Genomic DNA, 12,253 nt, shown 5'->3' on the forward strand with positions numbered 1-12,253 from the left:
CCCCCCCCCCCCCCATACGCTTGCTCCTGGAGAGTGCAACATGATGCTTATCTTTAGTTTTAAGAATATGTAGCCAGACGGACTGAGGGGAAAGATAGACAGTGGTCTTCCTCAGCTTAGTGTAATCAGCCTTGGTGTTCTTTTCAGAGGACAGCAACAATGATTTTTAATGGGGGAGAAGGATTTACGTCTAAACTATAAAATCTGTTAAACCTGTTAGTGAGGAGAAATTAAATTTTGGTTGTAATGTGCTTCGTAATGCATCTCTTTGTGGCAATGAGCTCTGTCTAAGTAGCATAGAGCGCTAATTTATCAGTGAGTAAGCCTTCTAGGAGTGAGTGGGGAAGGGAGAGAGAGATGGACTGTCATTAACCAGCCTCAGCTTTTTTGTTTTCCAGATGGATGAAATATAAAATATTCATCGTCCATTGTCTGTGCACATCAGAGAGCAGAGCTAAGTCCAGAGAGAATACATGCCCGCCATTGGTGTTTGGACCTCATTGGTCCAAACACTAAAATATGGCCAAGAGTATGCGAGATCATGCCGCCTCCTTTGTGAAGTGAAGACGTGTTTGTTTGCATTCGGAGCAGAGACCTCAGCAGGCCGCATTACATAACTGTATGAAAGAGAATGCCTCTCGCTCGAACAGAAACTGCAGAATTTCTGTGAAAATGTACCTCGTAGATTAACATTCTCTTTGTATCCTGTGTCGACTGAGAAACTCATTATCTGCCCGTTTACAATTCGGTGTTTATGAAAAAATTCTTCACACTTGGGACAGTGCTCAAATCTTGCGAAAATGAAACCGTAAAGCCTATATCGTCCATTAATTTAGATTAGTGACATTTTAATTAAGAAGTGCCAGTAGGGTGACAAAGGAGGAGAGTGAGAGTTGAGATGTTGGGTGAGTTAGCTTGTCTTGAAACTGGAGAGAGAGCTGCGCTGTCACTTTATAATCTTGTTGGAACAGAAACCCACAAGGCAGTGCCCAACATTGTCACCCTCGTCTGTCAGATATGAAAAGGAGAATAAGAGATTAAAAACCTACAGACTGAGTCAACCCCTTGCAGACAAATAATCCACAATGTTTGGCATTATCATAATCTATCTTCACCTTTGTAGACCAGACCGGAGACTTGGTCTAGGATTCTTCAATCAATCAGTTATTGTACGCTTTAACACTAATTGATTGTCCTTATTAGAAGCGGGGGGTAATTTGTCAGCTTTGTGAGGTATATAAAGGAACATTGTAGACCTGTGCGTCTACTGCAGGCTACTGCGAGTGTTTATTTAAAGAGAGATGGTGACAACGGTGCCAACGTGTAGTTTCAATTAGGGTAGAAACAACAGCGATAAACAAATATCTTTCCTAAAGCAAGAAGGCCTTTATTTTCTGCAGACACGCTGCGTGACATGTCACCATCCAGCTCAGCAAACAGAGCATCATTACCAAAGGTAAACATGAAATGTGGAAACGTTAACACAAGATGGTCAGGTTTAGCAGCTCTTTTATTTGACTAAGAAGCTAATAGAATAAATATATTAAAAACGAAGAAATTAATGTATGTATGTATGTATATGGTTTTGAGATGGCTATTTGGTAGAGTGGTGACTTCTCAATAACGACTTCTGGTACTTTGGATCTTCGGTTATTGAATTGCAATTTTTGTAAGTCGCTTTGGATAAAAGCGTCTGCTAAATGACTGTAATGTAATGTAAATAAATATATTACCTTCATCCATCAGTTAGATAGCCTTTTTCCCCCAACTATGTCCTTAGTGCTCCCCTGTGTTCTGCATAAACTGAAATAACAGTTGATTCATTGTCTAGTCTGAGAAAGATGTAACCTTGATATGTAATTAGCTGACAGTGAGAAAGAATTTTCCTCAGCTTTTCCTCATTAAAGGAAATTTGTGTGAGTAGAGGAGCATCATGTGTGGTATAGTAACCTTATTCCTGAAAATAATCTATTGAAAATTATATAATTTGAGGCCCAGTTCCCATTCTGACGGAGGTACAGAATCAATCGCATCCCTGTCAATAATTGGACAGATGACATCTCATGTCTCAGCCCGACTGACAGCATCCAGTGTGTCCTGATTAAATAGAGTTTTCACTTAAACCACCTTCCAGCCTGTAATAATTACTATTCCTCAGCTTTAGAATTTTATACGCTCTTGACCTTGCAGGCATTGGAAAGATAATTAAATCCTCCACTCGGCATCTCTGCAGCTAGGATTTGTATTTTGGCTTTTTCGCAGTCTATTCAAATTCGGCATGTGGCACATGTAGCCTTTTCCTCCCCTCAGCCTCTACTTGTTGATCATCTTCTTGGGAACTTATTGACAATTCTTCGCCTTTAAGGCCGAATATAATGTATTTGTATCTTGGTCTTCATTGCCTTCTTTTCTGAAAGCACTGTTGTAGTGCAAAAACACGCCATTTTATTCCAAACAAAGAGATGTGATGTAACTAGTCTTTGTGCTATTGAGGCTGCTTGCCGTTACTGATGACTGAATCATCTCTTTGTACCAAACAATCCTCAAATAAATAACCCAGCAGTGAAACAAACACTTTCTGAAAGGCCTCCATAGAAAGGAAGGGATTTTTCTCTCTAGATGATCTAAAATCAGCTGGAGGAAACGGCAGATGGCACAGTGGTGAACTTGACCATCGATTTTGTTTTTCCATCCTCAACTGACATAATTTCATCCCAGTGGTGTGTGTGTGTGTGTGTGTGTGTGTGTGTGTGTGTGTGTGTGTGTGTGTGTGTGTGTGTGTGTGTGTGTGTGTGTGTGTGTGTGTGTGTGTGTGTGTGTGTGTGTGTGTGTGTGTGTGTGTGTGTGTGTTACTTAAATACTAACCCATGATTGGGCCGCGTGCGTGCACACATGCAAAGCCCGGTGTCCTGTACGTATCTATTGTGTCAAAACTGGGTCAGCACAAACCCAATTCACCCCCCAACTTTTTTTTTTTTTTTGCAGCAAGTGGAATGTTCCAGCGGTAACAGCTATTAAAGTTGTGAATAATCCATCACATCAGCTCAGCCCAAAAAAAAAAATAAATAAGAGAAAGCAAGCGGCAGCAGTGTCAGAGCACACAGGCAGGTGTTAGCAGCTCAAACAGAGATGTCACTTCCCTGAAGCTCCACTCACTAAGGCTCTGATCAGTATTCAGAGCAGCTTCACACTAACAAGAGCAGCACACAACATATTCTGAAATGCCAAGCACAGATTTATAGTTTATACAGCTTAACAGAAGCGGGCCTCTGTGACATTTACAGGAATCCAAAGAAAAAAAAACCAATACAAATCACCTTTTCAATGTATGTTCTTTCAGCTCAAACAGTTTAGCTGGATCTTCCTCCCAGAGCACACTCCTCACCATGCAGAGCTGTGAATCATCTTAATTATTGATCGTGTATTTAGACTTCAAACGCACACAGGTACCAGCGTATCGCCTTTGCGGCTGTTAATTATTAGTTGCTCTTCTCCCACTGCGGCTCAAATGGCCGTGAGCTGCAGAGAGATGTTCTAAGATTTGGAAATGACTCAAAAATGCCTAACAAAAGCTGCGGCAGCATCTGGTCTGTTAGTGATGGAGGGAAATTTACTTTTTACAGATGAATTTGTAGTTAAAAAGCCATAAAAGTGACTTAATCCTCTCTTTGGTTCATTAGCATGAACTGGAAAATGCTAATGTTGCCGTTAGCATGGGAGCTGCAATTCTTAATCCTTCAGTTCCTTCAGTAATTGACAATCAGTTCATTGGTTTGAGTCATTTTTAACAAGTAAAAATCCCCAATAATTGTTGAGCTAATATGAATATTTCCCTTTTTTCAACCCTTTTGATAGTGAGTTCAATATCTCTGGCTTGTCGATATTTAAGACAGTCACTGAGTACTGCAAAGTACAGATTAATAATGTTCACTGTATACTGAAGAAATCATGATGAGAAAAGACCGGACAGCTAGATGATGAAAACATTTATTTATGACAGCCCTCAAATAGTTGGGTACGGCCGAGCAGAAAGACGCAAACATTTAAAATTCAAAAGTTAAAAAAAAGACTTTTTGCAAAATTATGGAATCGCAATGAATTAGCGTGCTGCAATATTTCGCTTTTATAGTTCAACTGTAAAGTAGCGAGATCTTAAATAAATATGACTTCCCTTTCAAAATATTAATGTCTTAACATATTCATTCTCTTAATTTATTTCTATTTCAGTGCCTACAGCATATACTGCCCTTAATAGATGGAGTATTACTGTTCCAGTGTTGCACTTTTTTTTGACCTCTGACTTGACAACATGTCTGTTTTTTAAGCTCCGTTTAATAAATAAGTCTACCGCCACATCTGCGGTGAGTCCTAGCATTTTACATTGAGGAAACAGCACAACTCCTTCACTGTTGTTGAATATCCCGCGCTTCTGTAAAACTGGTCATCTAAATATCTGATATTGACCATCAGGAATGGGGGCTTATATTGCTGTGTGTTTTAATCTCCCATTGTCTGCGATGTCTCAAAAATCCTGAATGATCCGGCCTAATCCAGGTTTAACTGTGATGCATGTGATGCAGATGGTCCATGGGAGCAAAATGAACTTAGAATTATATACAATACAATGGAACCTCGAACAGGTATTTGGGAGAAACTTGAGGCATCAATGCAGTTAAACTGCATTTTAATTAATAATATACAATTCATATCTATATAAACTCCCCCATAGATGTACTAGCTGGTATGTCTTCAAATGTATCTTTTTTTATTTATTTTCATCAGCACTTCTAGAAAAGCAAAGCTGGTGTTTGGAGTTTCCTGTTAGATTTCATAAACAAGTTTTTTAGAAGTCGTGTTACAAAGTTTGAACCTCTTCACGATGATGGTTATTGTTTAGAAATTCATCAAATTTGGTATGAATGGAATTGGTGTGTTTATAACTGCCTGCTAATAAACTCACTTGAGATTGTTTATTTAAGACAAATCCATTCAGCATTTTCACTCAGTCCCATGAGGGCTGCACTGTTTTATTTACTCTGAAGCAAGTTGTAGTGAAGTTATGCCAAATTATTGCTCGGGCTCGACTTGACTTATCGACTTGAAATCAAAATAGCTGAAGTTACCTTTCTTTTGGCCGAATGAAAGTGTTTCCACATACAAGACAGTCACATTGTATCCTGCCAGACTAATTTTTGCAAGATGTTTGATGTTTTATTATATCATGTGTTTTATAATGTTGTTATGAATAGCTTGGAATCTGTAAATATGGTGGTTGGTTTGTCAGTTACTGTTTAGGGAAAATAGCACTGTCAATTTTGTAGACTAAACTAAAAGTATTGTGAGTTATTATATTTTTGACTTGATCCAACCACAAGCTAACACACAACACAAATGCTATGAAGCAGGATGTGACATGTGGCTCTCAGAGCTTGTAATGCAGCTAATTGGCCGAGGAAGTCCTTTCAGTTTTAATTGTTAAATGAATCATGGATCACCTTATTTTTATTTATTAATTTATTTGTTTGTTTGTTTATTTATTTATTTATTTTCGTGATCCATGTCTGATAAATTGCAGTATTGATTGGATTTTGCAGCGTGAGTAGATGCTATCATTGTTCGTTGATGGCTGTATCAATCATATTGATAAGCGAGGTCAGGCCGATCTGTTCTGTGCTGAGAGCATCATCTGTTACTGTACTGCTGCCTCATGGCATTCCCTTCCATTTCCAGTCTGACTGGCGTAGAATGAGCTTCCCTCTTTTCTTCCCTTCTAGACTACATAAAGTGTTGCTAGGCAACACCCCCCTACCCCCATGGGTGTGTATATGTGTGTGAGTGAGAGATAGAGGAAGCTGCACACCTTCTCATGCACGGTCATGATTCACATGCACAACAGTATATCTGTAGTTTTAACAGTGTCTGAGGAGAAAAGTCATTTTACAAGTCAAGTGAAAGGCAGGAAAAGGAAACCTTGCAAATGGGGTTGTGGTTTTTGATGCTGCTGGTGTGTGACAGAGAGGCCAGGGTGAAAGATCGTTCTGCCAGTTTGTACACCTGAGGTCTTCTGGCAAACTTTCCCAGGGCATAAAATTGCCCGGACCCCAAAATAAACACATTAACAATGATCTCACTTGGAGGGGGATCTCTGGCGTGCGCATGTCGGGTTTCCATGGCAACAGCACCAACAGGAGAGACTGTAGTTGATGTTTGTGCTTGTGCTTGCAGCGCATGTGTGTACGTGTGTCTCAGAAGGAGTTCCCAGTTCAGAATTGGAGCATTAAAGACTGGCCTTGCAGGAGGAAATCTCCCTTCCTGAACATGAAATACAGTTTGCTTGTCACAGAAAGGCGAACCCTCTCTAAACATGTCCTCACTCAGACCCAGTCACGCTAGGGAGAAATAAACAGGAAGAAGCAGTAAAGCTGCTGGGGAGACAAATCCCCCCCTCTGTTTGATGCTAATCCATAGTGAAAGAGGGCCACGTCTGTCTGTTCTTGACATGTAAGCAGTACGTCGCCTGCCAGTGTTGTTCAATGTCAGCCAACATTTCTGGCTGTGACTCCAGGTGTTGGTGAGGTTCAATCCGCTCGGCCGGGTTGGACCAAATTTCCCAGTCATTCGGTGATCATTTGGTTACATTTTATCTATTATGGTAGGATGTTTATCAAGTCATTCATTCCATCCTTACTCAGACTGCTGTTTCCCTCAATTCAGTAATTTCCAGCTGTTTTCTTCTTTTTTCTGTTTGTAATATTATTCATTTATTCATCATCCATTGTGTTTATCCTGCACCCTTGGTCACAGGGTTGCAGGAGCAAGCTGCCATCGGATGAGACAGGGTAAACCCTGGACTGGCCACCTGTTGGTCAATAAGAATTGTCTTTGAGTTGCTGAAGTTTGGCAGACTTCGTCTAAAATGCCCCACTAATTATTATTTCTTTATCGAGGAAAACAGAAAATTCATTGTTTAACCTGTGTGCCCACAGCCATGGAGTTCCATGAGAATCTTCACCAACTGGCAGTGAAGGAAGGCCTGAAGGGCAGGAAGTTGCACAAGGCTGTGGAGAGTTTCACCTGGAACATCACCATCCTCAAGGCAAGAGTCTGGACAGGAAGTGTTTTGCTGTCTGCAGTTTGTTGGTGGTTTAACCATAGTTCAACCACAGGTGCATGTGGATCAGTCCCAATACTTACTCTGGGCTTACACCTTATGATTATTGCAGTTGCAGACGTGGAACTGAAAGTCAGAAGGTGTTCTTAAGAGTCTTACCAGACTCACAGCGTGAGGCTAAGACTAGGTTGTGACTTAAAATTATTCTTTAGATGTGAGCTGGTGTGAGATGATGGTTTAATGCATATATTTCCCAAATCTTTTCAAAGTCTTTCGATGTGTGGCTGGCATTACCTGTACCCTAGCACTCATCATCAGACCCCAATGTTTCCTAATGAAACCCAACCCCCGTTCACCGCTCTCCTCAGTCTTGGAAGCCAAGAAGCCTCACATTTAAAAACCAGTCTAATTGCCCCAAGGATGACTAAGAATATTCACACAATTTTCTTTGTATGTTTGTTCAATTAAGATTACGTCAGATTTGAATTTTGCTTTTTATTCTGTATTTCAAAGTCACAGCAATAGCATTAAAGAGCAAGAAACAGACAAAGTCCATTAGCATTGTTACTTCATATTGCAAAGCCTTTTCTCCTTCCCAACCACATCCAACAACATAAACAGCCCACTGCGCCTTTGTCAACCATAGAGGCTTTTCACAACCCAAACAAGAAATTCTTTAGTCACCACACTTGAATTAAAAATGGTCTGCAGCTCCTTTCAAACTGTGCCTCCATGTCCATCCTCAGGGTCAGGCAGATCTCCTCAAACACGCCAGGAACGAGGTTCAGGAGAACCTCAAGCAGATCCATTACGCCGCGCTCACCTGTAACCTGAGCAAATCTAGAGAGCCGGGCGGCTCGTCCGACTCCAAGGGCCGCCACAGCCTGGAGGCCATTCCGGAGAAAGCCACGGCTGAGGAGGAGCTCACCGACGAGGACAACTGAAGTCTAACTGTCACAACATTCCCACATCATCAAGCACAGCTGAGATCCACCCCTCTGACCTGCAAACACCGGTAATGCCACCGTCGCTCCACAGACTCATCCTCCCTCTACATATTGCTCTTACACAAACTCAATGTTAAGGCTCAGCAACGTTCAGGCTCCCAGTCATACGACCACCATCTGTAGTTTTGGGATACATCGTTTTAAAACCCCAGCCTGGTGACTATCCAAGACGCTAACCTTCTCAGAGAGTGTGCACTTCTCTCTCAGTGGACCTGAAGAACCCCTGGTCATGAAAGATTCCTTAAAGCACAATTATTGGAACGATGAATGTTAAGGGATAGAATGGGGTTGTCAGTGTTTTGGAAGTAGCAAAATAAATCAAACAACATGAGAGTAGAGTTGTTTACATACTGAACCTGTTCTTCTCTGCCAAAATAGTATGTTATACTATGTGTAAATATGGAGTTTCCTGTTACTTTTTTCTGCAGAGTGCATCATTTTATTATTGTATACTTGGAAATAAGATTAATTTTATAAAAACTATACAAACGTGTCTGTTGAAAAACAAAAATTTCTATTTGTCTCTAACACAACGCCTGCTTTTGCCCAGAGAAGCGAGACGGCCCCAGAGCTGGAAGTTTATCACTTGGGATGTTGTCATGTAAACATTTCAAGTGGTGGGTTATGGTTCTGTGTCAGGGTGCTAGGAAGGTGTCTTTAAGTGAGAACCAACATTAAACCCCCTTAAAGTTCTGGTTCTACACTGAAAACTCAGCGGCAACATGTCCAGGCAGGTCAAAACTTTACCCCAAGTCAAATCACACATCTGAGTCAATAATATTCTCCCAATATGCAAACGCAGTTTGAAAAAAAAAGTTTCAATCCCCTCCCATCAATTGATACGACAGCCAGAAATGTGGAGCGCTCATATTTCAGTGTAAAACCAGCCATTAAAATAAAAATAGAGGAAAAAGCTGTTTTTAGCAACTGCTGTTCAACATGTCTGCCACCAGTCTGCAATAATCTGCTTAAAATTGGCCTTCGTGCGGGTTTGAAAACTCACTACTTTTGTTTACTGGTCTGTTTTTATTTGAGCCAAAGGCCCTGATTCATCTCACAGGAAACACACCCCAATGTATCTGGTCTGCAGACCCACTATGTACTGAAAAAATGGATTCTGTTCCAAGCCTACGCAACTGAGGCTTTTGCTCATAAAGAGGTTTAATCTTGTGAGTGCAGATGAGATGTGTCAATGTTGTCTGATCGTCGGGATTACGATCTCCTCCGCTTCCTGCCTTGCTACAAAGGCAAAGCTGTGATATTCCTTTCTAAGAATTTACTCTCAGGTCATGTAACAGAGGTTTGAGGATACGGGTCGCCTCCTTCAAGGCTCTGGAATTGGATTTCCGATGAAGCAGTTCAGGTGATTCAAGTAGTTTCACCTGTTTTTGAGTTAAAGCCTTTTTTTATATATTTTGCTCCGAAGGTAGCAATGCAGTTTTACACCCAGTTTCATCTTGTTCAGGTTTTAGCCGTCGACAAAGTCGTGATGTAGTCCAGTCCATCATCAAACAGTCTCCTCTGGGAAAAAAAAAAAAAACTTTTTGCTGATATCTGAGTCTCCCCTGAAGAGTGCTGTGAGACCGTTCTTATTCAAAATTCCAACAATAATTATATTATAGACACCAAAGTGTTGCATAAACACAGATATAAAAAACTGATCAGATCTTCAAATTAAAAATCAAGTACGTCAGCAAAACAAAAGTCCGAAGTGGTGGAAGTTTAGTCTTCTCTTAATCCCAGATTTGAGACAAATTGGCTCAATATCACAAACTAAACATTCCCCTCAGAAGTTCAGATTCCAATCACTTGCATATTTGGTGATAGTGTGGACGTGGCTACATAGGAAGCCACAGTATATATTTCTATGCTAAAGCAACTAGCAGGAGTCAATGAATGGATGCCATAACTGAGATGTACTTAAAATGGAATGAAGTGGAGGTGAACACGGGGAGCCGATTCAGCATGCGGAGCACTGAACAGGAAGAACATCCCAGCAATTAATAACTTCATCTTGTTCTCCAAGAAGAAAATAAAATCTTGATATGTCACCTGGGAAACCAGCATCTTCTCGGATTTTTTGTTTTCTGTTTTGTTTATTGTATGTCTGATAACATTTTAATCTCTGAAATATTTCCATGTCCAAATGCATTTTTCCATCTTACAGACTAAATGTTCAGATTGTGCAACAGAGGCCAACAAATAATATAATAATATATAATAATAATGCCCTCTGAATTTCAACGGCGCTCAGACCCTGTTGGACCAAAAAAAAAAAAGCTTCCCACAGTAAAGTGTCGGAGGAATGGCGTGTCTCTGCAGTTTATTATTCCACTTTTTGAATAAGTGATGTTCTGCTTCTCGTCACTGCACCCTCATCTCACACACACACACACACACACCACCCTCAGCTGGCTGTCCCTGGAGCGACATGCTCGACCTCAACCCCCAAACTGTCCTCCCTTCCGGCTCCTCCGTGTTTGACTGACCTTGCTACTCCTGTGTGTTTGCTATGAAACGAGCCAGGATCTCATAGTCCCTTTACGGACGGCCCGCGGCTAAAACTGACACTATCCTGTTAACCCTTTAATGCCCTCAGTCCGAGGCAGTGAGAGCCCCCTACCACAATATACGTTTGCAATATATATCACATATATTATTAAATATATCATATATATTTATATAAAAAAAGGTACATTTCAGGGAGGTTTTTTAATTTGCGTTGATAGGTTTAGCAGCTATTGCTCCATACAGCAAGCAAGACTCAAAGTCGTCTTTGCATTTAAGAAGTGTCATTAAAAGGAAATTTAAATAATTAATATCCCTTTTATTTTTACTGCTCTCTTGGGTTATTTCAGTGATTTAATGAAACATATTTTGATTGTATTGAACTAATATTCAGGTCTGAGAAATTTATTTTTGAGATTCGTTTTCAGGCGACTTGGTCCTCTGATATTTTATTATTACAATTTGATTTTAAACACTTTCTATGTTCATGCAGTTTTTCATATTCATGTTACGTTAATTTGCAAATCACTGAATATGAAATTAACAGACTAGTTCTCTACCTGAGTTCTTACTTATTGTGTTTATTTTATTTTATGACTTTTGCGTAAAGTTACTCAAAAATTTTCACCTTCATTTCCAGGTGATAAAAAACAGCTGATTCTCAAGGCTCTCTTATTTTTTTGAGGTAACTACTTTACATTGTTGTTAAACTGTAGGTCATGTTAAACCTATATTTGCGGGGTTTTCAGGTACTATAATTTATGAAGAATAGTCTGGTTTTCACCATTCAAGACAAGCCAGGAGACCTGAGATGGCTACAGCGCTGCCCTATGGTTTGGATTTGCTACTGCATTGACTGCTATTTCAAAGTTCATGATGTGATTCATTGCTTTCTGGCTTTCTAAATATCCAGCAATGAAACCATAACATCTGACTATGAACAACTGACAGTGAACTGACTATGTTTGGTCTTTTTCACTCATACAAGGATGTGTTAGTTTACTCTCAAGGATAGAAACACTTTGCCAGCTGTGTTTTTTGTTGCAAAGCTAAAAGAGACCAGGCTTCAGTATTGATTAGCTCCCTGTGCTTTGAGTGGAGCTGAGAGTGCCTGGGGAAATAAAGCTTCAGCTCCACACACAGACACATGCACACACATGTGCACAGATAAGTAACAGCAAGTGCTGATTTAGAGAGCGACCAGCGTGCAAGAAGAAGAACCTCCTGCTGCCTGACAACAAAAACACCATCTTCAGTCTATATCGTGAATCTGAGATGAAACTTGTGGTCTTATCTGTCTTTAAAAGCCCAGAAATCACACGCTCCATGAACTGGCTGGACAGCGATGCATCCGAGGCATGTAAACCAAAACGAATGACCCCTTAATGGGCTCTTAGATGAGCATAAGTGCGTCATGCATTGTTGATACAGAGAAATGGATTTCATTACCAATAGAGGATCGGAATTGAGGGTTTGTTTGCACTTTTAAAACCATAAAAGGCTCTCGTTGGGGAATCATTAAGATATTGCCCGTAATGCCCCCCAGATGCCTCTTATCAGCGGGTTGTGATCAGACAATCTTCTTTACCTAGCGTGTGCGTGTGGCTGTTTAACAGACTGGCACTGA

At 40.5% G+C, this 12,253-nt stretch overlaps 1 protein-coding gene across 3 annotated transcripts in view; it reads left to right on the forward strand.

Moving 5' to 3' along the window:
- Positions 1–10,424, forward strand: part of plcl2 (phospholipase C like 2) — a 35,443-nt gene extending 25,019 nt beyond the window's left edge. For all 3 annotated transcript variants that reach the window (XM_086153764.1, XM_086153765.1, XM_086153767.1), the window contains 2 exons: positions 6,987–7,096; positions 7,858–10,424. In XM_086153764.1, coding sequence (XP_086009890.1) covers positions 6,987–7,096; positions 7,858–8,055 — 308 coding nt within the window. In that variant the 3' untranslated portion in view covers positions 8,056–10,424. The remainder of the gene's footprint in view (positions 1–6,986; positions 7,097–7,857) is intronic.
- Positions 10,425–12,253: the final 1,829 nt, after the last annotated feature.

The sequence above is a fragment of the Fistularia commersonii genome, chromosome 10 (assembly GCF_037954325.1).
Source record: "Fistularia commersonii isolate RoL2024-O1a breed Wild chromosome 10, RoL_Fcom_v1.0, whole genome shotgun sequence".
NCBI lineage: Eukaryota > Metazoa > Chordata > Actinopteri > Syngnathiformes > Fistulariidae > Fistularia > Fistularia commersonii.